This window comes from Hydractinia symbiolongicarpus, chromosome 8 (assembly GCF_029227915.1).
Source record: "Hydractinia symbiolongicarpus strain clone_291-10 chromosome 8, HSymV2.1, whole genome shotgun sequence".
NCBI lineage: Eukaryota > Metazoa > Cnidaria > Hydrozoa > Anthoathecata > Hydractiniidae > Hydractinia > Hydractinia symbiolongicarpus.
The window spans coordinates 18,648,455-18,675,579 of record NC_079882.1 but is presented as its reverse complement, the minus strand read 5'-3'; the positions used below and the strand labels follow the sequence as shown (position 1 = coordinate 18,675,579).

The 27,125-nt window shown below is 34.0% G+C and overlaps 2 protein-coding genes across 2 annotated transcripts; one reads left to right on the top strand and one right to left on the bottom strand.

The window, feature by feature from the left end:
• The first annotated feature begins 177 nt into the window (after positions 1-177).
• LOC130655843 (uncharacterized) lies at positions 178-8,634 on the top strand. Its single transcript, XM_057458657.1, has 6 exons — positions 178-417; positions 747-857; positions 2,951-3,312; positions 3,618-3,780; positions 6,082-6,272; positions 6,402-8,634. Exons 1-6 carry the CDS (start codon positions 209-211, stop codon positions 6,998-7,000), a joined length of 1,635 nt encoding a protein of 544 aa, XP_057314640.1. The 5' UTR covers positions 178-208; the 3' UTR covers positions 7,001-8,634.
• Positions 8,635-22,689: 14,055 nt separating this feature from the next.
• On the bottom strand, positions 22,690-25,711 carry LOC130655685 (uncharacterized). The gene is made up of 3 exons (XM_057458469.1): positions 25,353-25,711; positions 24,549-24,770; positions 22,690-24,352 (listed from the first exon to the last, which is right to left on the bottom strand). The coding sequence occupies exons 1-3, from the start codon at positions 25,510-25,512 to the stop codon at positions 24,036-24,038; spliced, it is 699 nt and encodes a 232-aa protein (XP_057314452.1). The 5' UTR covers positions 25,513-25,711; the 3' UTR covers positions 22,690-24,035.
• Positions 25,712-27,125: the final 1,414 nt, after the last annotated feature.

The following is a 27,125-nucleotide window of genomic DNA, read 5'->3' as shown; positions in this document are numbered from 1 at the left end:
ATATAAGCAATATTAGACAAGTTAGAAATTGTGAAGTTTTCTTTCGGAAAAGTTTAACTCTTAACATTTGAATTGTACATATGGTAAAACTTGATTATATAAAAAAATACATTTTTTTTGTTGATTTTGTTTATTAAAAAAATTCTAGGCAATTTTATGGAAACCTCAACTTTATATGCGCACCTTATTTTTTCAGGTACAAGAAAATATGAAAGTAATGATAATTTTTTTATGTCTGGTTTGTTTACATAAAGTGTTTGGTCATGACTTGTTCAGTTCAGGTGACTGTTTAGAGGCACACAACAACCTGCGAAAACTTCACAGTAATACTAATAATGTTGGGTACTCAAAAGAACTTGAAGCAGAAGCACAGATGTATGTGGATCAGCTGCAACAGTCTGACACAACTATAGATGTGTAAGTGATGCTTGAAGCATGAGTTGCGCTTGTAAATTTCAAGATTTTAACTTGTTCTGGTGGCAATTAAGTTCTCTTTTGCTCCTCACAGAATTGTGCATAGTAAAATTAAAAAAACTGAACACTGGCTACAAAGTTTTTAGTGTTAACAAAACTATTACAGGTTCTCTGCAACATTGTTTAGTATACACTTTGTGATTAAAAATCACATATTTTCATAGTGCTGAAAACATATTGTGCTCCCCATAATTAGGGGAGCACAATATGTATCATGGCTTTTATATACCTTGTGTATACAGACTTCATAATACCTTTTATTTTGCTTATAGGCGCCCAACACGAATTTTGCCAAAAAGACGTAAAAGACATGTACATGATGTGGATCCTAACAAGCATTTAGAAAGTTGGGATGGAGAAATTTTTTTTCCTTCTGCGTCATGGTAATTTTGTTTTTTTCAATTGTTTTTTAGGCGTTGTTTCCAAACAAATACCCAAGAGAGGGTTGAATAAGGGTTAATTTTTTTTGAAAATTATGGCGAACCTGATGATTGTATATATTTTTCAATTATATAAACATATAGAAAGAATAAAATTAGAAAGGGATATAAAATTGAGAAAAACAAGAGATTCATAGACAATTTTTCAAGCTCTTTCATCTATATAATAATATGCTTGTGTGAGTAACCATGTGAGTCCACGACACAAAAAGTACGGGTCACTTTCTTACGACGTGGCGTTATGCTAAAATTTACTAAATCAGGGGGTTACTATTTTTAAACATTTAATTTTCTTTTCCTATTAATTTTAAAAATAAAACTCTTTTTTTTTATTAAAAAAAAACTAATTTTTATTTTAATCCTAAATGTTTTTATATGTTTTTTGTTTAAAAACCCTGTTGGTGGTTATAGATAGAATAATGTAATGTAACCCCAGGTTTACCGTGTGCGCAAAGTTTATCAACTGAAAAAAGAAAACCGAAGCGAAGAAGGCTGTCTCTTTTTCAAAGTTATCCTGAAAAACATTATTTCAAACAATGTTTACTCATCATGAGGTTAGATTAAAGCTTATTTGTTTCTCCTATTATTTTTGAGTTCTGGGACCAAGGTTGCTTTCTTTTTTAAAAAAATTATCGAATTCCAATGATAATTCGAATCTAAAATGTAAAAAACAAAACTGTTGTTGCAGAGCAGCTTTTGTTGTCGAGCGAGTATAAAAAGTTTACGTTGTTGTCAGAAATATTTGTTATAAAGAAGAAACACGTACGATAATATAACGTCAAAAAGACAACTGATTGGAAATCTATCAGACAATTGTAGCTAGCTATACATTTTCAATTTGTTTTCTTTGGCATGAAGCGAAGTTTACTAATCAAAGTAAAAAATTGATTGGACTTTTATCCACTACTGAGAAAGCGAAAGAAAACCAGGTGTGTTGTTTAGATTATCTGGTAGGAAATAAATTTAGGTGAATAATGTTTTTAAGTTGTTCACACGCTTCCAGCTAAACTTTCCCTTAAATATGAAGTTAAATAAAACATATGTCTTCAGCCTGAACATATTCTTTTTTTTGTAAGAATATACTCAGGGTCGTCCAACCTTGATTGTTCTAAATAAATATAAAAAGAATTTGCCAATAGCTATAGCAACTTTAGCAAGCCTTATTTTGTTAAGGCATTATATATTTTCAGGACATGGACATGCTAAGAATATAATTAAGAATAACGAGGATAGTGTTTGTCAAGAAAGTTAAGAACATTTTTTGTAAGACTATATATACTTTAAACAATGGGTCAGAAGTTCAGAATATTCTAAGAATATGTCTAATCTTGATTGTTTGTTCTAAATATAAAAAATTGCCAATAGCTATAGCAAGATATAAAAATTTTTATGATGCACAAATTTAATTAAAAGTTTACTTTTTTATTGCGTATATATCTCACAAACTAAACCTTTTTCTCTCCAAAGCAATGGGCAAGTACACCAGGGAAAATTAAGAACATGAAGGCTGAAATGAAAAAAAAAACACTTGGTAACTTAAATGTTTGCTATTGTTTACATAATTGCAAACCTTGCAGGACCATTATTCTTATAAAATACATCGTGTATATTGTAGAGAAGAATTTATATAAAATGTAAAAAGTAATTTTTTGTTGTTACTGTTTTTAACGCTACGAAGTGGTTGATGTCGTTATGACAAACCCTGATGTAAACAAACTTAAATCAATGTTTACCTCTGTTACGTTACTGTTTGAAATATATTCAATTCTTAAATTCAAAACACTGCATTGTTATCATGCACGGCACGTTTTTTGGACGTTTTGTTTCAGCAGGTATAGATCTAGAATAATGCAAATTGTGACTTTTAAAAATTCAAATTACTGTGTTCTATGTCTTTATTTTGCGCCCATCATATGGACTTGATGAGAGATTCAGTGGATTCTCACACGGGACTTCGGCTAGTATGAAATAAACTTGTTTTTCGCAAGAGGTAAGCTTTGAAATTGTCTATCTCTTATGCATGTAATTTACTCTAGGAGGCGTAACGACAACAGGGTCATGAAAATTGGAGAAAATATTCATAAATTCTGTTGTTACACCTATCCACATTGCCCGAGACAATTCCTCCACAATTTGGTATTTCCACCTACTGCCAGTGGCGTGGTTAAAGACTGGTACAACGAAGAGATTAACCATTATGATTTTGCAAATGGTGTCAAAACTAGCTCCTACTCGCAGATAAATCATTTCACAAACATAGTTTGGAGAAAGACAACTAAGATTGGCTGTGCGCAATCGCAAATGACTGCCGATAAGTGTGTTTATACCATCGTTTTGTATGAAGAGGAAGGAAGTTTTGGTGATCCAGAAAACTTTAGGAAAAATGTAGGGGGTTTAGGTTAGTCAGTTTTATTTTAGTTTTTAAAGTGGTGTGATACAAGTGATTGTGTAAGCTAGTGTGTTAGCAGGTTCCATTCCTGTGTTAGTTAGAATTTTTACTTTCCTGTCACATACAAACTCCTTGAGCCCTAAACGATACAGTGTTGAGTTCAGAAGTTTAAACAAGCATTCTGCACTTTTTTTGTATATTTCCGATGTCCAGTGTTTTATAAGGTCGCAACTATATCCTTGACATTTTAATATTGTCTCACAATATATTGTAAGTTTTTTTATGTACAAAAATTTTTTCTGTCTTCTTTTTAGAAAGTGTAGAGAGTGACTCTGGAAGTCGGATACTAGTTATCTTCCTAGTGATCTTCTTCATTGTGTTGATTGTTGCTGCTTTTGTCTTGTGTTACTGCTGTCGAGATAAAATGCATGATAAATATGTGGATGTTAAAATCAAGGTGGACACTATGAAAGCAGAGTAAGTATAATACCACAAAACGAAATACTTGTTAATAATGACAACCGGCATATTACAATCTCACCCAGCTTGTTGAAATTTTGTGCGGCTTGTATTAAATTAGTGCTACAAACTCACAAAAAAAATTAAGCTACCGGTGCAGGACAAGTTAATTGCAAAGCAGCAGTAAGTCAGTAGTGCACTAATTATTGCTGGTTTGGTATCATGGCCGATAACTCACGTTGTGCGCCAGTTTTACTTGCAAGCTTACGTTAAATGACTTCAAGTGATGGAGTCATTTGGTACTTACAAAATTTCTTTCCATCCGATAAAAACAAGTTGTTGCGAGCGATAAAGAGCTTGCAGCCTGGTATGAGAAACAAGCTACTGTATGAATAATTTTATTGGGTTAAATTTAAAACTTTAAAAAAATTTAGCTTGTATAATTGACCTAGCTACTTAAATAGTTACATCTTAAAAAGGTTTGCTAGCTAGCTAAAAGCACTTTTCTTTTGCTAACTAAGTCAGTTGACAGTCATTCGCTATCAACATTTTTTAATTATTTTTTTTACTAGGCTTCTAAGGAATGTTGTGATGTTGACCCTAATAGCACAAAAAAGCTTAGCTATCAGCATGAAATATCCCAGATCCCTAGAAATACAGGCTAGGAGAAGGAAATTGAATGCTGATATAGCCTAACCTAAGCATTACTGATATTTCTGCATATTTTTGGTTTGAATGTCCGGAAGGTCCACAATTTGTTTGAGGAGGAGTAGTAGCTCCAGAAGTATTGCTTAAAACAAGTGGACTAGATTATCCTGTGTTTTTTGGAGAAAATCTGACCAAAATACAAAAAATGTTCCAATTGTCCAAATAGTAAAGAACAAAAAAAGATAATACATTAGAGATTTTAGTAATTGAAAAGTTTGATTATTTCTCGCATTAAATCTTTCTGGCTTAATCTCTTTAATAACAGCCGTCGGCTGTCTGTCTGTGTGTCTGCAAAAGCCGTGTCCAGTTAAGGAGACACGAAATTTTTAAAATGCGCACGAATATCAAATGTGATCTATTTCTGTCCACTTTGTTGCAATGGGTTAATTTATAGGAAGAACCGTCGACCCCGTGGATTTTTCCACAAGCTAACGACTAGTCTCTGTAATAATAGCCGTATTTAGTCTGTCTGTCTGCGAGAAAAGCTTGGTTTTTTGGACGAGTAACCGACTAGTTTAAACGATATTTGAAGAAATAAATCTCACAATTAGGTTTTTGAGACCATATTGGCAAAAAATTATCCAGCACTAATCAATCCTTCTAAAGTATAGCTAATTATCCCCAAAAATAGGTTTCATAGGCTGCAAATAGCAGCACTACATACTATGGCAATGTCATCTGCATAGGAACTTGATGAAATAGGTAGTTTAATGGAAATGAATTAAAATGTTTTTAACCGACCAATAACTTGCCCACCTAAAAAAACGAACATTTGCGATATTACTTGTCTGTTGTACCTCATCAGGTGTCATTTATGATGCAGCTCTTCTACCAGGTGGAACAACAAAGTAAACTAACCGTACTGTACATTCGTCCAAATTGTTATAACCTTTGTCTGCCATAATACTTGAATATTTCGCTAAACTGTCTAAAAAACCACCATCAAGAGTCGATGCCTTGTCTGAGATCCTTCCAGTGTAAGCTTTTGAGACAAAATTAATGCTCGAATTTGGTGATATACGAACTAAACATCTCAAAGTGTTATTTTCAGTTATGTTTGGATGCCCAATATAATTAAACTCGTCCCCAGGACTTGTTTGGCTTAATATAATTAACATAAGGCCAAATATAAAAAGCCTAACAAGTCCTGGTTGCCATGTGATATTTAATATGATTTAAGTTGTTGTTTTTGTCCTTAGTGATCATAAACATTTCCACCGCCATTAGCTCAAATTTCGTGTAAGTCACTAAAGTCGAAAACCAACAGTCGTTTTGTGGCCATTAATTCTTGCAGAAATATTATATCCAAGATTTTGTGCGGGTAAAGGATTTCGAAGGAGGGTTCACCATTCACAAAATGTGAAGAACAAACTCTGCTATGAGTCAATTTATTGGCACGATTTAGAAGTCTAATACATTTGTCACAACGGACGGGATCCTTCTTTGCAGCGGCGAATGGGTATAATTTGAACGCAGGATCACAAGAACAAAAACGAAAAAGCTCAACTTTTATGTGCACGGTACATACAGATTGCGTGTTGGTGTTGATACCCGCGATATCCCCCAAAAGGAAGAGAAATCCTAATCTTATACGTGTATGTTTGTTTTTAGGCAAGAGCTCGAGACAGATTCCACAAGCTTTTGGTGGTTGAGGATTTGTAGAAGACGGCAGGTTCAAAAACGTCGGACAACTGTTTCCCGCCCAAAGCACATGTCGTTGAAAGAAAGACCTACAATTGAAGTGATACCGAACTCTGCTCCCCAGAGGACAAGGCCACCGCCGCCTAGAGTGAGAGGACAAAGTAAGGCTTTGGTTATCTGTTTTAAATTCCATCTGATGTTTAATTCGTTTTTCTTTTTATATATTTTAAATGCATGAGCATGGTAAATCTGTATGTTATGTATCTTAATTTTAAACATCATCCGTTTAGGTAACGCAGCAATGATCAGCAGATATCAAGGAATCAGTAAAAAACCTGAAAGTCTTCCTGTTAGAGATAACCACGGGTATGAACCTATGAACCTGCCTGTAGCAAATAAGCCTGTTGCTAATAAACCGGCGTTTGGAAGGACACCGAGTTTATCCGGGAAAGCACCCCCTCCGCCAGTCCCTGTAGGTAAAATGCCGAGCAATCCATTAATGCTTTCTCGTCCACCAGCACCATCCCATCAGCTTCCACCAAGACCACCTGTTGCAAAAACACTAAGCAACAATGAAGAGCGACAGCGACTCGCAAGGACGCCTCAACCAGTATCAAAAACGCCTAGTAATCCTATAAATAAACTGCCAAATGTACCATTAAAACCTCTTGTTCCTGGCAAACCAAGTCCCAAACCTGCAGCTAGACCGTCTCCTGCACCTAGAAAGGGCGTTGCGCCTGCAAATAGTTTTAATAGCAATTCTGTTAATCAAAGCAAGCCACTGTTCCCTCCTGTCAAGCCTAAAAATACAATTGCTGATGTCTATGAAAACGACGATCATCCAAACAGGACAGTAGCCGAAATGAAGAAGTTATTAGAAAATAAATAATATTCAGATTTTTCTTCTTTTCGGAAATATTCTATTCTTATTCAGCGATAAATATTTCTTCCGGGGTTTGCAGCTGTGTTAACAAAACATTACTTATTTCAGGATTCCTCAATTCTCCTAAGTGTCTCGATTTCTTTTGAAATTTAGGTTTTCTTTAAAATCTCAAAAAGAAATTGACATTTGGTTATTTTTTATATATGCTAGTTTTTATATTATTTATTTTGAATCACCACAATTTGTGGTTGCTGTGGCCTGCAAACATTACTTTTTATTGTTGTGTTTGTACTTGAAGTAGTATTTCTTAGTAAGAACATATTGAGATGCCAGTCTGTGTGTTCCTTCATTTTTACAAGTGCAAGTTTTCTCCTCAAATTTCCTAATTTGTTTTTAAGAAAGAGTGAGAACCCTGTTATTTTACCTAGGAGAATTCGTTTTTCATCTTTGATTTTACTGAAGTATTTTTTTTATTTGTTTCTTGTTTATATTATTTTTTCTTTTATTATGTAAATATTTATTTAAGTACATCCTTCCAACTTTAGGATTTTCCTATTTATTTTTAAATGCTTTTTTTACACAAGTTTACACGGTTTTCGACTCACTTAACACTGTCAAGCGTCTCTGTGTTTTAAAAAAATTATAAGACGCGTTGTGAATACCCTCATGTAGTTTACAAAAAATCTTGTTTCGCATTTTATTGAAAGGATGTGTAATATTCGAGGATAGCCAGCTAAATGAAAATAAGGCCAAGGAACATACAATTTTTTCATTCCCAAATTGGAAACTAATCAACGTAATTTTTTTCACTGACGTCACTCAGTGATTTTGGTCAGAAACAGACTCGAGGAAATTTCAGTTACGAAACTGGTGAATCACTTAGTTGGTTTCAAAATACATTGTTGTTTCGTAAATGAAAACAAAATAGTTATTAATAAATGTTTTAAATTACGTGTTTGCACATGTTTTAAATCCCTTTCCTGTTATGAACTGTTTTGATTGTATTCCACCTTCCATATAAGGAATTATAAACTAAATTCACTACAGTGGGCGATGAAAGTTCGAAAAACGTTTACCCTGTTTCACCTACTATATGAGGAATTATCAATTGACATCTTAGGTTGATCGTACCGAGCTTGATGTAATTACGTTGTTTCTGCTTGGTATTTCAGTTTCGTTGTTCAATACGTTTTTTTATACAGGAAACGGCATCCTAGTAATAACCCTGGGAGACGAAATACTGTAAAAAAAAAATTCTTTTTCACTTGTAATCTACGATAAGATTATTATTATTGTATAATTTTCTAAATGCTTTGCTATTTAACTTGTGCTCCCTTATTGCTAAAGAAAACACCACTTCTTGTTCAAATCACTTGCTTTTTAAACAATCGTGTAAAACTTTCTCACGTTTCTTAAATTGACAAATTGTAAAAGCTCTAGCCACTACCGCTGTTATTACAGAGACGAACGTGCCCACCGCGTTCCCAGGAGAGTTTCTTCGATTTATAAGGCCGGAGACGAAGTTGGGCAATTACTATATTTTTTGTACTTTATAATTTCGTTTAATTAGAAGTGGAACTCCACTTTATCAACTTTGTACAAACGAGGGATTGTATTGAATAAAAATATTGAATAAAGAACGTATGTTTTGTAATTTTTATTGTTTCTGAAAAAGTTTATGAAAAGTGTTGATTTTAAAGACCAGACTGATTGACTTGTTCGCCTGCTCCATAAACTACAACTATAAACCATACATATTTTGTTTACATTTTTGTGAGTGCTGAATTATTTATAATTGAGTATTTTTACGCATTTGTTAAACGGGTGGCTAAGTTAAAAAACAATGGAATATATTTCTTTATTGTGATTGTCACGGGGTCAATGTACACAATGTGATTTGAAGCTCAAAATAGCAAAAATGTTGAACAACATGTAAAGCACATATTTCTATTATTTTGTACTACTTAACTTGCCAATAAAATAGCGGGTAAAGATAAAGGAAGTAAAAGAACAAGGAAGAAAGATGAAGCCACCATATTGCACGTTCGATTTGTTATTGAAGGTTTCCGGTCTGTATATTTATTCAAATTTGGCGTCATCTCATGATAACAAACTTTATCGTTCGAAGTCGGTAGTATGTTGTGGAAAAGGGACTCAAAACATATTGTTGTTGGTTATGATATTTCTTTATTTCAAAGAAGTTTAAACGAAGGTTATAAAAAGCTGTTACTACTATAGTACGTAAAATATTCTTGGTTATCTCAAAGATGTTATTTTTGATGTTTACTAAAAAGTGCATTCAAAACCTACTTATTTTCACCCCATACAGCCATGGAATTTCTGTACAAATGTTGTTAGAAAGATATATAGGTAGTTAGTCGTGAAATATAGTTTTTTATTTGGTATTATAGTAGTTATCTTAGCAGATTTTAGGATTTAGAAATCTATATATATTTTTCCCTTGCTAAAAATTTATTTTCTGGCTGCCACAAAATACTTTCTTGTTCGCCTCTCCTTTAATGTAGGGGAGAGGTGTATTAATTTCTGGATTTTTTTTGTATCCCCACAATTGTCTTAAGGAAAAGGCGAACAAAAATTATTTTGTGGCAACCATTAAATAAATTTTAAGCATGAGAAAAAAATTTTAGATTTCGAAATCCTAAAACCTACTACGGCAACTATTATAGTAACAAATAAATAACTTGCACCTCAGGCGGGAGCGTCTGACAGAATATTTTTGGATATTTGTGCAGTCGTTAGCCGAGAGTCGAATATCTCGGCAGATATAGCCGATATCGAATATCTACTTGAGATATTTGACAGTTTCTTTGGCACTTATATTTCGTTCATATATATAGTTCCTTTATAAAATTACATGCAAGTCAATCAGATGGAGAGTTAAAACAAATTCAAAATAAAAAAGTTATCAAGGGCAAACAAAGGCATATCGGAAAAGTGGGATTCGGGATGCGGGATGCTGACCAGGACACGGGATGCAAGATGCGGGATGCTAAAAAATCTTCGAAATAAAATAATGACCGAGCCAAAGTTATTTTTTTGTCGTCCGATAATAAATACATTTTCGTTTATTTTTAAGAGACTTAACAAAGTATAACTAAAAATAACAGAATTTTAACAAATTCAAAAAAAATGTAAATTATGAAAAACCCAAAAGATAGGGAAAGGCGACTTTGCTTACTTTTTGCTGGTCAATTAGTACAAATAATAACCAAAGATTAATTTCTGCCCCTTTGAAAGGATTTGAAAGCTTTAAAAAATATCGCAAAAACCTAATTTTGCGAGAAATTTATTCCTCACGAAAATTATTTTCTATATTTCCTTTTGTTTACTTGGTCGTTTGATGGGAAGTCAACCAATAACACCAATAGGAATCCGAACTAATTATAACGAAACAGAAATTAATTTTCCTGATCATTTCGGTCGGTAGACCGTAATTTGTAGCGCGGATAGCTGTGTTTAGATACGAGAAAACGAGACAGAGTTGCGTCTACTCTTCTATGCTCTATAACCTGCGAAAACCTGTTTTCTACTCCTGGTTCTTATTAAAAAGAAAAAGGGCAATTCGTATTCACGAAAATTTTGTTTTTCTTACTCAATGAAATAAACACTCACACATAGACTGGTTTCTGCAATATCAACTATTTCAATCTATTTTCAGGAGTGTATTGCTCGAAACGACTACTTTTTTAGATCGGAGGCATTCATTTGTTGCTTGATATCTCAACCTCGCCAAAGGATACATAAAAATTCAATGTCATGTCAAACAAATCGTTTCTCATCACATTAAGTTCACCAAGCGAAAAAAAATCAAGTCATGCATTTCTAACGGTTGCATTCTTTTTAGAAAAATTCCGGCGTAGTTTATTTTAATGTCTACGCGATGTTCGGTAACGGCATGGTCAGTATTTTATTTCGATGATTTTTTTGCATCCTGCATCCCCGATAGGTCATCCCGCATCCCGCATCCCACTTTTCCGATATGCCATCAAACAAAGGATGTATTCTATCGCCCTCCATCTTTTATTTTTCTCTATAGTAGTACACATAAGATAAGCAATCAAATGGAGAGCTGAAAATAACTCGCGAATGTTTTAGAACAATAAGAAACAAGGGCATATGAGAAAATTGGGACCCGGATACCCTATGTGATACCCGAGACCAAATACCCTGATACCGAGACCCGATTCCCTGATTTTTTTATAGATTAATGTTTTACATTGGCGATGTTTTATTAATGATAATTATTTTCATAAACTTTTTCTCATTATTATTTTGTTTTTTTAACCTAACATATCACATCCTCATCCCCAGGGTTTTTTGCCTATGTTAAAGCCGCTAGCGCTTACATTGGTTCTATAAATAATTAATGAGTTTGTCTCGCTGTTACAATTTCTGCAGCTAGTAAAAGCAACTTTAGAGTCTCGTTCTTCACATGCACATGGCGAAGACGATGTCTTTTGGTTGTTTATGTTTTTTAAAGGGATTCGTGCCTCAAAAATTTTTTTTTTATATGTTGTGGAGAACAAAAAGTTGTTTATCAATTTTTTTTGAATTTTTTAAAAATCTTTTTTCCTTCTCAAATTATTCAAGATTTCAAATATTCAAAATCCGGAATCTTGACGCTTGACTTTAGAAAAAAAATTTTCGAATCAAGTTATTATTTGTTCACCCTAAAACTATATTATATAGTGATGAAACAAGAACAACGAAAAAGACAAAAACAAAATAAAATATGGAGAAGTTCGCCACTTTAGATAATGATGAGTTAGAGAGAATTGTGTTAGCCAATACAAATAGGCTACAATAGTGGCATGGAATGTGTTCGTACGGTACTACAAGGAGAAAAATATTGATTATGATGTTAATGAGAAAGAAAGTTTAAACAATATTTTGGTGAATTTTACGTCGAGGTTTTGTAAACAAAATGGGGATTTTAACACTTAAACTTCGATGAAAACCATCCGGTTCGGATTAAAAAGAAAGTTCAAAACTTTGAATGAAAATTTGGACATATTATTTCCTTCCAATGAAGCATGATTGAACAGACATTCAGCAAATCGGATAAAATCGGATATCGTAATTATTCAGTCTCGCTTTGTTGATATTCGACGTTGCGCTTCCAACGATGAAGTTTGCTATGCTGAGATGGCGCTAAATTTAAATAAACTAGTCGTTAGCCCGTGGAAAAATCCGCGGGTTTGCCCGTCGCAGCTAAGCTACCATTTTGCGTGACAGACGGACGGACGGACGGACGGACGGACAGACGTATACGGGCATTATAATATAGATATACAGACTGGAAACATTCAATATCAAAAATCGAAAGCGCAATATGGTGGCTTTATCTTTATTCATAAATCTTTACTTTCTTTGTTCAATAGTTTCAGTAGCATAAAATAATGAAAATGTGTTCATCACATGTTGCTTAACAATTTTTGTTTCTTACATTGTAGAGGCTCCCTTTACTAAGCCTTAGCTAAAACCAATTTGTAAGGAAAGTATATTTAAAAAATTACTTATCCGATTGTCATCATATCATATTCGTTATAAATTTTACAACTTAATGTTCCTTGCAATACTTCTCCACTTTATTCTGTCCGCACATAGTATTTCAAGATCTTTTATCATTACGTCATTATTTTTATAGTTTATATTAAGTTCATTATCATTCATTCATTTGTTATCATATTCAACCACGTATCTTTCGGCCTTCCAACTGGCTTTTTTAGGGGTTTAATAAATTCTTCAAGTGCTCTTCTAGCAGGTGTTAGTTCTCCAAATAATAAGTAATAAATGTCCTAACTAATTTAAAGCACGTTTCCTGACTATTTCACTCCATTTACGTTGTGATGTTATTTCGTAAATTTTTTCATTTGTCATCGTTTTTCGCCATTTAATATCCAGTATTTTTCAGAGTTCACTATTGAAAACGAACATGGGTTTGTTTTGAATTAAGTCATGCTTGGTAAAAAAAATGAATCTTTTAACTTCACTTAAATCATTAAAATATTTAATATATGAATATTAAAGAAACTAAAAATATTAACAGTTGATAGTAATAAATTCAAAATTATTTTGAAAATTGATCATAAAGCTAGGGATTTTTTTACAATATCTGCGGGACGGACATTTTCTTTTGCCATATACATTTTTCTGATATCTTCTATCGGGAAACATTATAGTGAAAAATCGTTATTTGATGTACAAAAAATAATTTCAAACGCCAATTTTAGCGGAACCACTATCTCAATCTAATTTACAGTCCGGTTTTTCTAAGAATTGTCCATCCAACAGATTTTTAAACACCTTTAGTTCTTTTTTATAGTCTGGACATGATTCAAACGAGTACATTTTTGCCACACCATCGAAGAAAATAATGGGCTATTATGCGCGGTCATTAAAATAGTCAATAGTTTGATTTTTCAATATAAAACGTGTTTTTTTTTTTGTCTGTTCGACAAATTTATTTTGAAATTTTTATACATTGCCGAAGTGACATTTATGGAAGTGTCGATTAAATGAAAACTCTAAAAACCAGTAATTAAATTTAATTAAAGGTAACTTTTACCGTTTCGCTTTGATTTAGAGTATTTTTGCTTTTGCTTTTAAAGCAAGATGATTCAATAAAATAAGAAATGTCCGTCCGACAAAGTTATTCGTTGTCTCTAAGATAAAGTTAATGAAGGCTCGTTATTGGACTTATCACAACAAACAATTGAAGTCACTGCAGTGAAATTGGAACGAATATTTTGCCGAATTACAATGTTTATTTTATCGAATGTGTATTCACTTTGGCGCCAGTCAAGACAAGATTGTAGACACATTGTGTAAAGTATTGTATAATCGAAGCACATTTTAGTTTGAAATCAAAGTAAGAAATCACATAGTTTTTAATATTTTTATCCCTCAGTTTCCTTTCAACAAATTTAATCGTTGTCACTTAGATATATCCATTTATGCCTTTTAGGTATGTCTGCATCTCCAAAGAAGAAAACGAATAAAGATTATTGTAAGAGATAACGGGAGATAATGCGAGAATTAACGGATGAATGACGCCGAACGAAAGAGAGCTAAACGGTTAAAAATAAGATTGCAAAATCCAGACCTGTACAAAGTTAATAAGAAAGAAGAACGAGAAAGAAAACAAGTCGCCAGATTGAGAAAGAAATATGCTGCCTTCGTTAACAATTCCGCTGCTATTTCAGAAACACCCACTGTTACACCAGAAGCGCCTGCTACGTCTACGTCTACTAACAACGATTCCGCTACACTGTCAACATCTTTTTCAACAAAGCAATCAAAGGCTAGGAGTATCAGCAGAGCTGAAAAAGCATTACCACGGAGCCCAAGGAAAAAAAAATGAAATCCTCGGTTCTTTGGCAAAGAAATATCAACTTTGAATCGCGTTGAACCCAAAGAAAACTAGACGTAAACCAACTGAGCTGACGGAAGAAGAAAAACAGTGGTTGTGTAATAGCTTGGATAGAGCAGACCTAACTTACATAAACCCTGGAAGAAGAGACCACGTGTATATCGGCAAGAAAGACGGACAACGACAATACCGTCAAAAGAGATACCTTCTATGGAACTTGTGGGATCTTCTTAACATTTTGAACGGAAATGAAGTTTCTAGTTCACCAACAGGAGTTGAAACATTTGTTGATTGTTTTGAGAAGCCTTTGTTTTTCTCGTTGCTTTAAAATTTTATAAAAAGCCACAAACAATTCATCTACAATCAAAACATCCCTCAAGGCTAGTGTCTTTGTGAAGTTTGCGAGAATTCGTATCTTCTCGCGAAATGTATCAACAGATACATCAAAGGTGTGAAACTTCCCACAAACCCGCAAAGTGCCTATTTTGGTCATAGCTGTTTTAGCATATTTACCGCATGTTGCTACTATGTATCAGAGGAAGGAGGATTCATGAAATGCCCCATCACTATTACAAGCGAGTCAAGTGATCACTCAAGAATAGCTGCATTTTCATGCATAAACAAATTGTTAAATGTGGTGAAGGAAAAAGTAAAACCAATTAAGAAACTCATTATTTGTAGTGACGGAATGGGTACCCAGTTCCGGTCTCGATTTGTTTTCATGTTACTTTCTACCCTTGACCATTCCATCGATCTCGAGTGGCACTACAACGAGGCACACCATGGGAAAGGGCCTATGGACGGAGTAGGCGGAACGATCAAAAATCTAGTCTTTCGGGCAGTAAAATCTGGAAAGATTGCAGTAAAAACACCAGAAGAGTTTGCGAACACTGCAAATGAAGTTGTTCCTTCGATGCAATCGTTATACATGCCGATCGACGACATGTTAGAAGAACCGGCAGAAGTCGCCAGTGCTCCAGCAATCCCCGAATCTTTTCAGGTTCATAAAGTTGTTAGAAAAGTTAACAAGGACAATGTACCGTTCATCGAGTTTTTCAAGTTATTAAAAGATGACAAACCTGCGTACACACATTATTATCGATCGGAAGAAGATCCGCAAGTTTGTGGTCATCAAGACCATGCTGAGATCAACGATAACACGTGTGGTCATTGTTTGGTTACTTACAACTTTGAAAAAGAGACGGAGGAATGGCTTTGCTGCCCATTATGTAAAAAGTGGTTTCACGAGATCTACTTTCATAAATTTTAATTGCCTTACGATTTTTTTTTTTTTTTTTTTTTTTCATTTCATTTCTTTCACGGCTTAGGCACGGCTTAAAACCCTGAAACGATTTTTAAAAAAAGCTGATTTATTTTGGGATAATATGAGCGAATAAAGTTTATATCGTCAGAGAATTTAGGGTCAATATTCATTATTTGTCTCTCTTTTTTTTTTTACTGAGCGTCTCGCCGTTCAGTAAAAAGAAAGAGACAAAAGGCGCTGGGGACGAGTTTGCTGGAACATAGTGTTTGTAAAAATCATTTCGTTTTCGCACAGTACATCAGGAAGAGGTTCACCATTAGTATTCATTCTACCTTTTCCGCATTGGCCCATACCCTTATACGAATTATAACCTGTTTCTGTTTTTGCGTTAAAATTTCCTAGCAGTATCACTAAATTTTTACTTGTCTTTTCTTTGCTGATGATTGAGTCAATTTGTTCATAAAACAGTTCTCTTTTCGCTGGAAAACTTTCTGATACTTTCATCATAGGAGCGTCACAACTATAACCTTGTAGTTTGTGTTTGGTATTGCAGCATCGGCAACACATATTCTTTCTAATACAGTTTTAAAAGATGGTTAAAAATCTGCATCCATTATGCATCCCACTTCACAGAACGGCCGTAAAACATTTATATTTTCTTGCTTGATTGTTTATTTTGACTGTCAAATCTTTCTTTTTTTCTTCACCCACGACATGGGTTTCAATAATACCAAGTACAGTAGACGTCCGTTAATTCGAACACGCAAGGTATTCAATTATTTATTCGAATTAAGGAATGTTCGAATTATCGGAAGTTCAGGAAGAACAAGAATTTTAATAAACGTTTAAAGGTTTTATGCTAATATAACTTTATTACAACTTTACTACAACTTTTTATAAAAATCTTTTACCGTTGTTTCCTTGGCGATGGGTAAGGCCTCCGAATTTATTGTAAACTTCATTTTATTGGAAGTGCAAATTTAATTTATAAATTGAAAGAAATTTTGCCACTATTGATGCAATAAAAATGAATAAGAATGAGAACGTTTTTTTTATTTTCCCATAAGATTTTATTTATCGATGCACAAAATGTCGAATTAACGAGCATAATGCAGCCTTGGGACCAAAAAAATGTTCAAATTAGCGAAATGTTCGAATTAGCGGAGTTCGAATTAAGCAGCTCAAAATATAAAACTTTATTAAACTAAACTCAAGGGTCTTGGTAATTTGTTTGAAATAACGGAAAGTTCGAATTAAGCGGCATTCGAATTAACGGACATCTACTGTATTTGTAAGTTGTCTCTTCCAATGTCATTACATAGTATGTCCATATCACGATGATCTTCACACCCTCTAACGTTTAAAGTTTCTACATTGATTTCTTATTTGATCATGTAGCGGACTTCAAAAGTTTTGCTTACTTCTTTCGAGGATTTTGGCTTTTCTTCAATATCAGATCGTTAAGATTTGACGGTTGAAGTCAACACGCGCCGCCATGATGTATCCGTCTAGTTAGGTTTTAAAGCCTATTGAATGACTCTGTAGCTTACATAACATTTTTGGACACAATAAAAACTTAAGAAGATGTAGCCACTAAGTTTGCACACATTTTTACAGCAACTAAATGGCGAGCAGCGATATTTTTACAAAATTTTTTGCGAGGAAACAATTTCAAAAATGTGATTGTTTACGGTACACACGCTGTTTTATAAAAATATCAAAATTTACACAGGGCTGGTCATTATTCTTATTTCTCTATTGTTTTTCTTTTATTTCTATTTTTATAAACAACAGATCTATTTTTTAACCTGAAATACCAGCAAACAAACCAGATTCTTAAGCGTGATACATTATAACGAAATAAACAAAGAGGCGGCAGTGGTTATCCGAACGAGTGTTTAGGGTTGATAAAAGAAGCAAACCCAGGAAAACGGTTGGTTAGGTAAGCTTTCATAAAATTGAAAATAGTGTACACCTACACGCTTTGGGTTAAACACAAGGTTTTTTGCTTAAGCAAAAGAGAAATAAAGAATACTGACCGGCCTGGTTAGAATTGTGATATTCTTAAACATAAAAGCATATAATAGATTTTAAACTAAATATATACGGCGAGTCGATCTACTTCGTCTATGCCTTACGTTGGCTGGTATTAAGATGGGAAGCTGGGAAATTTAAGACTTAATGGCGCTCCCGGTCAATGACCTGGACGTTGTGCTCAGTATTTTGAAGAAAGAATTAACACTTTGCGGTCACGAAGTGTAATTCCACATGCCAAAGAATTGTCCGCTGTCAGACACTGTGATCATTAATCAACGCAAACATATTTCTATGTATCTATAAATCCAAGGTATATATTTTTTAAATTAGCTAAAAATACCCTTTGCAAAACCAAAGTAATGTCAACGTATACTTTCAGAAGATTGTAATCCATTCACGGAAACTTTTTCACCACAAGCAATATCAATTCAATAATATTTATTAAATTGATACATTATAAAATAAGTTCTGCGCGTTTATATAAGTGTCTTTTTTGCTGGTTTCCCAGGATGTTGTTTCCGTTGTCTGCACAACAGAATCCTTTTTTATTTTGCACACAGGAATTTCACTGCGTTTTAAAAAAACTGAGATAGGAGAATACGTAACCGGACAGTACTTGGAATACTTTCCAAACGCCTTTTTTGTGATGAAAAATTGTATTGGTTTTGCTTCGCTCATAAATTCACAGACGAAAGAAAATTCCCTGATTCTCCCCCCTTTATCTTTATGAAAAAGCGTATTTCTAAATTGTTTCTCCATTAAACCTCTTTTCTATTTGAAGTTTACCGTGTCGTGATAATAAATGTTTTGATCAAAATTATTTTGCTCAAATAAATAAATACAATATAAAAGTAAATGTCTGTCTGTCTGTCTGCTTGTCTGTCTGTCTGTCTGTTACGCGCAAAATGATGATTCATGTTCTAATTATTTTTATGAACAATTTGTTTTGACTTAACCCTATTCAGGCCAGGGGGCAAAAATGCCTTACCTGGCATACTTTCGTTAATAACTCCAGAGCCATAAATGGTATTATCCTGAGACTCCTAGCAACTAATTTTTTATCATTGTGGATAAAGAATATGGAGAAAAAAATTCCAAAAACTTACAGCTGGTGGTGTGCCACTCCCATTTTGAAAGATACTTTTCCAATTATTTGTAGCATTTTGATGTATGGATATTGGACTTAGAATGGTAACATTTAGGTTTATATGTCTAAAGTTGTTCAAATAACTAGCGACCTTCGCTTTTACCACCCTTTGACGCCTGTTGGCGTTATTCTTTTATTTTTAGGAAGCGCTTACTTACGCCCTTTTTTTTAGTTTTCACTGATACTTTGATGCCTACGTTGCTGGTCAATAATTTTTATATGCTCTTCCCATTTGATTGTAAGCATTTCTCAATAAGAAATGTATAGAATCAATCTATGAACTATGTCTCTAACCAGGTGTGCATATATATTTGACTTATTTTCAAATGTGAATAATATTTGTTACGTTGGAACCTCTTAAACTAAGCCAAAATAGCTAAAATGTTTATTTATTTATTACTTCCAAAAAAAAGCTGACGTCAGCAAAAAAAACTGTTGACAATCAGCATTTGAGGCATGGTTTTTAATTGTCATCAACCGTACTAAGTTTTGTAAGTTATAACCTAATACAAGGGAAGTTTTGGGGAAAGGGCATTTTTGCCCCTTCCACCCAGGACACACTCGCCCCCCATCCCTATACCCCGGCTTGAATAGGGTTAAATTATTTAATTTTTAATTTATCGGCCCCTTATACACCATTTACATGCACATGGAAGCGATGTAACTGGACACAGCTAATTATTTTTCTATTAACTTCCAGATCGGTATCCTAGTTGCACATTCTTCTATTCTTGACCGGAACGTGTACGATGAATTTTTTATCGATAAGTGTGATTTCTTGTTTTCTTTCAAAGACAGTAATAAATATCCATCCTGTATTAAATACGGAGCAGATGCTCTTGCGGTAAAAATTAAGATTGGTGAAAGTATTTGTAACGCAGAAATCCACAGAAAAGAGCATGAATCGATGAAAGAAATGCCAGATCGTGCCATGCACGTTGTTGCATATAGTGGTCACTTGTTTATATGGAAAATAATTTCAAGAGCGGCCCAGGTTTCCCTTAAGGTGGCAGTAATCCTTTTTTAGCCGTTTAAACAAACGGATTTTTCGGTCAGTCTGTCATCTATACGAATTTCGTTCGTTATTTCCTGAAAATAATGGCCTTTAGGCACATAAAGCAGTTTTGTTTATTTTTTAATTTGCTGAGTCAGCAGATATACTCGGCGATTTTGGCCAATATATGGCCAGATTATACAACAACTACTTTTTGCAACCAACAATGGCGGAACCTTGGCGGCCAGAATTTTTTGTTCTAGTATAGTCATAAGAAAAAAAGATAGTCCTGTAAGAATCAATGATCTATTGTTCTCATGCCTTTATGAGCGAATGATAATTTACCATACCGCCATTCAAGAGATTGACTCACACTGATTAGGTAATCTTTGTACTATTTTTTTTCGGGATGTTAAAGCTCCAAAAGTTAGAATCTCTGGGAACAAGGTAGCCCAAGGGACTTTATGGTTAGTCCGAATTACACGAAGTTTTGCAAAAATAGACTTAGTTCATGTGCAGACAATTTATGTATTTTTAAGTCTCATTGATGGTTGTGGTTAAACCTCTTTTCTATTTGAAGTTTACCGTGTCGTGATAATAAATGTTTTGATCAAAATTATTTTGCTCAAATAAATAAATACAATATAAAAGTAAATGTCTGTCTGTCTGTCTGCTTGTCTGTCTGTCTGTTACGCGCAAAATGATGATTCATGTTCTAATTATTTTTATGAACAATTTGTTTTGACTTAACCCTATTCAGGCCAGGGGGCAAAAATGCCTTACCTGGCATACTTTCGTTAATAACTCCAGAGCCATAAATGGTATTATCCTGAGACTCCTAGCAACTAATTTTTTATCATTGTGGATAAAGAATATGGAGAAAAAAATTCCAAAAACTTACAGCTGGTGGTGTGCCACTCCCATTTTGAAAGATACTTTTCCAATTATTTGTAGCATTTTGATGTATGGATATTGGACTTAGAATGGTAACATTTAGGTTTATATGTCTAAAGTTGTTCAAATAACTAGCGACCTTCGCTTTTACCACCCTTTGACGCCTGTTGGCGTTATTCTTTTATTTTTAGGAAGCGCTTACTTACGCCCTTTTTTTTAGTTTTCACTGATACTTTGATGCCTACGTTGCTGGTCAATAATTTTTATATGCTCTTCCCATTTGATTGTAAGCATTTCTCAATAAGAAATGTATAGAATCAATCTATGAACTATGTCTCTAACCAGGTGTGCATATATATTTGACTTATTTTCAAATGTGAATAATATTTGTTACGTTGGAACCTCTTAAACTAAGCCAAAATAGCTAAAATGTTTATTTATTTATTACTTCCAAAAAAAAGCTGACGTCAGCAAAAAAAACTGTTGACAATCAGCATTTGAGGCATGGTTTTTAATTGTCATCAACCGTACTAAGTTTTGTAAGTTATAACCTAATACAAGGGAAGTTTTGGGGAAAGGGCATTTTTGCCCCTTCCACCCAGGACACACTCGCCCCCCATCCCTATACCCCGGCTTGAATAGGGTTAAATTATTTAATTTTTAATTTATCGGCCCCTTATACACCATTTACATGCACATGGAAGCGATGTAACTGGACACAGCTAATTATTTTTCTATTAACTTCCAGATCGGTATCCTAGTTGCACATTCTTCTATTCTTGACCGGAACGTGTACGATGAATTTTTTATCGATAAGTGTGATTTCTTGTTTTCTTTCAAAGACAGTAATAAATATCCATCCTGTATTAAATACGGAGCAGATGCTCTTGCGGTAAAAATTAAGATTGGTGAAAGTATTTGTAACGCAGAAATCCACAGAAAAGAGCATGAATCGATGAAAGAAATGCCAGATCGTGCCATGCACGTTGTTGCATATAGTGGTCACTTGTTTATATGGAAAATAATTTCAAGAGCGGCCCAGGTTTCCCTTAAGGTGGCAGTAATCCTTTTTTAGCCGTTTAAACAAACGGATTTTTCGGTCAGTCTGTCATCTATACGAATTTCGTTCGTTATTTCCTGAAAATAATGGCCTTTAGGCACATAAAGCAGTTTTGTTTATTTTTTAATTTGCTGAGTCAGCAGATATACTCGGCGATTTTGGCCAATATATGGCCAGATTATACAACAACTACTTTTTGCAACCAACAATGGCGGAACCTTAGCGGCCAGAATTTTTTGTTCTAGTATAGTCATAAGAAAAAAAGATAGTCCTGTAAGAATCAATGATCTATTGTTCTCATGCCTTTATGAGCGAATGATAATTTACCATACCGCCATTCAAGAGATTGACTCACACTGATTAGGTAATCTTTGTACTATTTTTTTTCGGGATGTTAAAGCTCCAAAAGTTAGAATCTCTGGGAACAAGGTAGCCCAAGGGACTTTATGGTTAGTCCGAATTACACGAAGTTTTGCAAAAATAGACTTAGTTCATGTGCAGACAATTTATGTATTTTAAAGTCTCATTGATGGTTGTGGTAATTAAAGAAAAACAATAAAGTGTTTGTTTTCTTGTTTTTTAATTGGGGAGCAATTACTCCCTCAATACTCCAGGATTTGTAATGCTTTTGTCAGATTTTCTTGTTACTCGTTTCCCACAACTTATTTAACGAGTTTGTTACGGTTTGTTATTATTTTTTACAATTGAACGGAATCGTCCTAATATAAACAAGAAGCCCTGGGGGCTCTAAGAATTTCCTCTCGCTACCAAAATATTTGATGAAAACCTGCTAATTCGTTGTGTTATTGTGCTAAACATTTGAGGAGGTTTGGTGCATGAACCTCTGAAGATAAAGCACACAAGTGACATTATGTCTTACAACAAACGCAAACAAAACGAAACGTGTCATAATAAACTCACATTTTAAAATAAATTCCTAACAAAAAATACAGCCTAACATTCATGGTAAGTCTTGCGATTGAAACGTTTATGGTCTTAAACGGCATTTAGTTGACAAAAAATCAAAATTTTGATGTGACCATCATTTTCATCATACTTTTTTTATTAATCGTGCCAAATTTTGTCGGAAATAAAGCAGTTTTAATTTTTGGTTAAATTTTGGCCTAAAATGACATTTAGGTGACAAAAATCAAACTTTTGTACCATCATCATTTTCAGCATACTTTATTTGCTAACTGTGCCAGATTTAGCCGAAAATGAAGTGGTTTTAATTTTTGGATCAATTTTGGCCTAAAATGGCATTTAGGTGACAAAAATCAAAATTCGATGTCACCATTATGTTCACCATACTTTTTTTGTTAACTTTGCCAATTTTTGTTGAAAATGAAGTAGTTTTAATTTTTGGACCAATTTTGTCCTAAAATGACATTTAAGGTGGCAAAAAATCAAAATTATTATGTCACCATTATGTTCAGCATACTTTTTTTGTTAACTGTGCCAAATTTTGTTGAAAACAAATACTAATTTTGTCATGAAACATCATTTAGATGAGTTCCCAGTAGTTGGGGAGCTTGGGTGCGAAGTTTACATCTGTGACGGAGGAACGTGTAATCTCAGGGTCGATTTTTTCTCAAAAAATGCTCCAAAAGAAAAAAACGACGGTTTTAAAGAATTTCCCACGCCTTCGGGCGCGGAAATTCAAAAAATCTAACAAGTCCTGGGGAAGAGGTTGTGATTAAACTTCATCTTTGTGGTTTCTCACTTCAGTTTCCGATTTTAAATTAATGCGTTAAATTTTTATTCATTGAAATCAAATAATCTATTCTTTAAAGCAGTTCAGACTCATTTGTTAAGAGCCGCCATTAATTTCATCACCAGGTTAACACGAAAGGCCTGAAGCGGCAGCAGTTTTTATGAAATAGAGGAGGCAACCTTGCGTACTCTTTTCGAAGCAAATAGACGCATGATTAGAAAAACTTCGCGAACATTCCTAAATTACAAATCATATGTGCATCAACTACAAATTTATTTTAACTTTGTACAATTTTCAATAAATAAATAAATTAACAAATTCAGCAGAAATATTTCTTGCACCGAAATAACACGTCTTAACAGTGTTTTTTTCTAACCCGTTTCAACAAAACAAAAGGTCCTTAGAACAAGTTGTTTGTGTCATCTCTGTCTCTTGCAAACTCCCTTTTTCTTTTCTTTTTGAATTCCATAATCTTTTTTAAATAGATCGCTTTCAGTTCACTTTCTCCTATTGAAAAAATCGGAACAAGGAAAAGATGCTAGATACTTTTATATTTACTATTGTAATCATTGTCCATTTTGATACTTGAAAACGTTTTTGACTTTCTGAGGGGGATTATATTTGTCAGTATTTTTCGCTTCTTATACTGACAGTCATCGACAGTCAATTGGGCATAACTTTTACAGCGGATAGCATTTCTACGAGAATTGCTCCGACCGTGAGATATCGTACCATAAAGGTCAGTAAATTTTGCTCGTTTTTCTTCTCGAATTGGCTCTTCGATAACCATTGGTTCACTTGGGATTGGTTCAAGTGAGCATGACCTTGGTTTTCGTTCATCCATTGTTGCATTTACTGTGAAAAAAAACAAAAAAACATTTGGAACTTACCTTAGAAATCAAACAAATTAAAATGAAAACATCCCCAGACACGGATCCTTGAAGTGAAAAGTCTCAATATTTTTGACTTTCCGTTATGCTTTGCAAAACCCATAGGTCCGCACATCCTGAAATGCTTGTTTTTAAAATTTTGAGAACCTGCAAGAAATTACCTTCAGAGAGCAATCGCTCGCGTACCATTCTTGCTTCTTTTCCTCTCTGAATCATCTCTTCTTCCATGTCTTCCTCGTCTCTCAGGTCGACTTGACAGGGACATATTTTTATTTCTGGTATATTTTTGTTCAGCTTATGACTGGAAGATTTTATTTTCCACATAAAACTTGAAAAACCACTGGAACTAGACTTGGAATCAGATCGTCTCATGTGATTGATATCTATTAAAGAGGTAAAACCACTATAGCTGCACCTGGTGTGTTATTATTCTAAGGAAATGTTGTAGTTTTTAAAAAAAAGTTAAAAGGTAAAAATGTTTGTTTGCGTTTATGAGTACAACTTGGAATATTCGTGAAGTATCCTGCGACGGTTTAACTAAGCTCGTATAAGAAATCCGGCTGCAGCAAAATTATCGACAAGAATTTTCCTTCCCAGAGCTTTTTTACATAACCCTCGAAAACTTCCAGTTTTATACTAAAGAGCTCTGGGGACGAGAATGTGTCGCGAAGTAAAGAATGCACATTCATGCCTAAACGTCAGCAATTAGTACGTTAATTTTTAAACAAAATCTCAATTTCGTTAGTTTTCTTTATATTTAGACGAAACCTGAACCGTTCAGTTTCCATCGTAGTTTAAAAAAACCTAACAAGACCTGGTATGAGGTTGCTCGAATTTTAATGTGTGAACCAATATTTTTTTTCCAGTTTGTCAATAATAAAGTATTCCATGTTTAACTATAGGTTTTTGAAAAGTAAAAAAAAAACTTTAATGTTTTTCTGTCTCAAATAAATAAGTAAACTTACCGTTGTACAGCATCTGATTTAAAATAATTTCAGCTTCTCTTGCTCGTTGGATCATTTCATACTCAAACATAATATGATCAATAATTTTTATATCGCATTCGATCACGTTAATTTCTGGAACTTTCATTTTATTTTTTCCATACATTGTCTTAAACTTCATATTTTTCCACGTCCGTCAATTTACCCAATGAACCCTTTAAAATGTGATTTTTTTTTGTTTGAAAATTTCTGATCCTCTGTTCTTCACATTTAAAAGTAATGGCAAAAACACACTCTTACTAAAAAAAATATTTTCTTCCTAATTGACGCTTTATGTTCATTAAGGACAATAGATTTTGATTGGCGTACGGAAAAGCTGAACAACCTACGTTTAATGATTGTTATTGAATCAATTTGTTTCATAATATGGTACGTCATTTTGTGATGTGTTCGTATTGTTGTCATTCTTGCTAATTTTTTCTTCTTAATTTAAAATTAATTATTTAAATCAGTTCAATTAACGGAGACGATCACGAGCTCACATACTGCGGCTTGTTATGGCAAATGATCAAAATACACTTCGTGAGAAAAACTTCTTGGATTTGTTAAACTAAATTAAAGTTAGATCTGATTTGGTTGGACTGTCGTATTGGTTCAAACTTTGTCGACCTTAAGTAGGGTCAACGAATCATTTTGAGACTGATAAATATTTTATTCCACGAAGATTAGCCTGATAAGTTACTCACAATTTTTCCCCCAAAATTTACATTTCATCCTCATGCTTTAATTAGCGCTCTAGCGCTTAATAAATTTCTAATAAGCGCCTTATTTATAGGTGCGCCGCCATTCAGCTTATTTATGAGGGCGGTATTAAATATTTACCGTTCTCAGTTGACGCGCAAAACGAAGCGTGGGTAGAGAAAAGACCACCATTTTATGTTGTTTATTTTTTTTTCGCGAAATATTATTCTTTACGTATTACTTTCCACGAAATTACATAAGCTAACTTATTTTATCACCTACTTACTACAAAAAAGAAAATTTAGCGTGAAAACAAAAGCACGAAAGAGAAAAATTCATTATTTGTTTTTCAAAACAGTTTTTAATTTTAGCGATTAAAACATTTTAATAATTTCACGAAGATTTTTCTGGGAATAATCGCGCAATTAGCTTTATTGTTTTTTATTGATGGTGTTCATAAATGCGAATAAAGAACGATTATGCGTATAGTCGAGTTTCATAGAGCGCGCGATGTTTAGTGCCCAGTGCACCTTGATTACTCGATGTTTCATCATTCAACTCAAATCCCGCGCGAGACAGACGTTATTGTGTGCTTGCAATCGTTTCCCCGCCCACTTGTCATCATTTATTCCATCTTGGAGATGAGATTTTATCGTTGTGCTTGGTAGGAGCATGGATATTCCGCCCACACACACGCCCGTAGGTATGATCAATTCAGTGGATACGAATAAGCAAGGGCGTAACAATACGCCCACAATAGAGAATCTGGCGTCCTGGCCAGTTGTCTTCCTTTCGCATCTGAAGTAACATTAAACGTCATAATAGGAATGCGCTTATCCTAGGCAGTTTCACAGGAATGCGAGGCGAAATATTATAACAAGTAGCCGGAAGACGCGGAGTCGAAACGCGGGACTAAAACACCAGTAAACAAGAATTAAACGCCAGTGCAAGTAAATTGGGGAAGCAGCAAATCGAGTGAATCGCCCGCCACGATACAGAATTGTAAGATCACAGTTAAGGAGATATAAGGGCTTAAAAATTTTGACGTTAGCA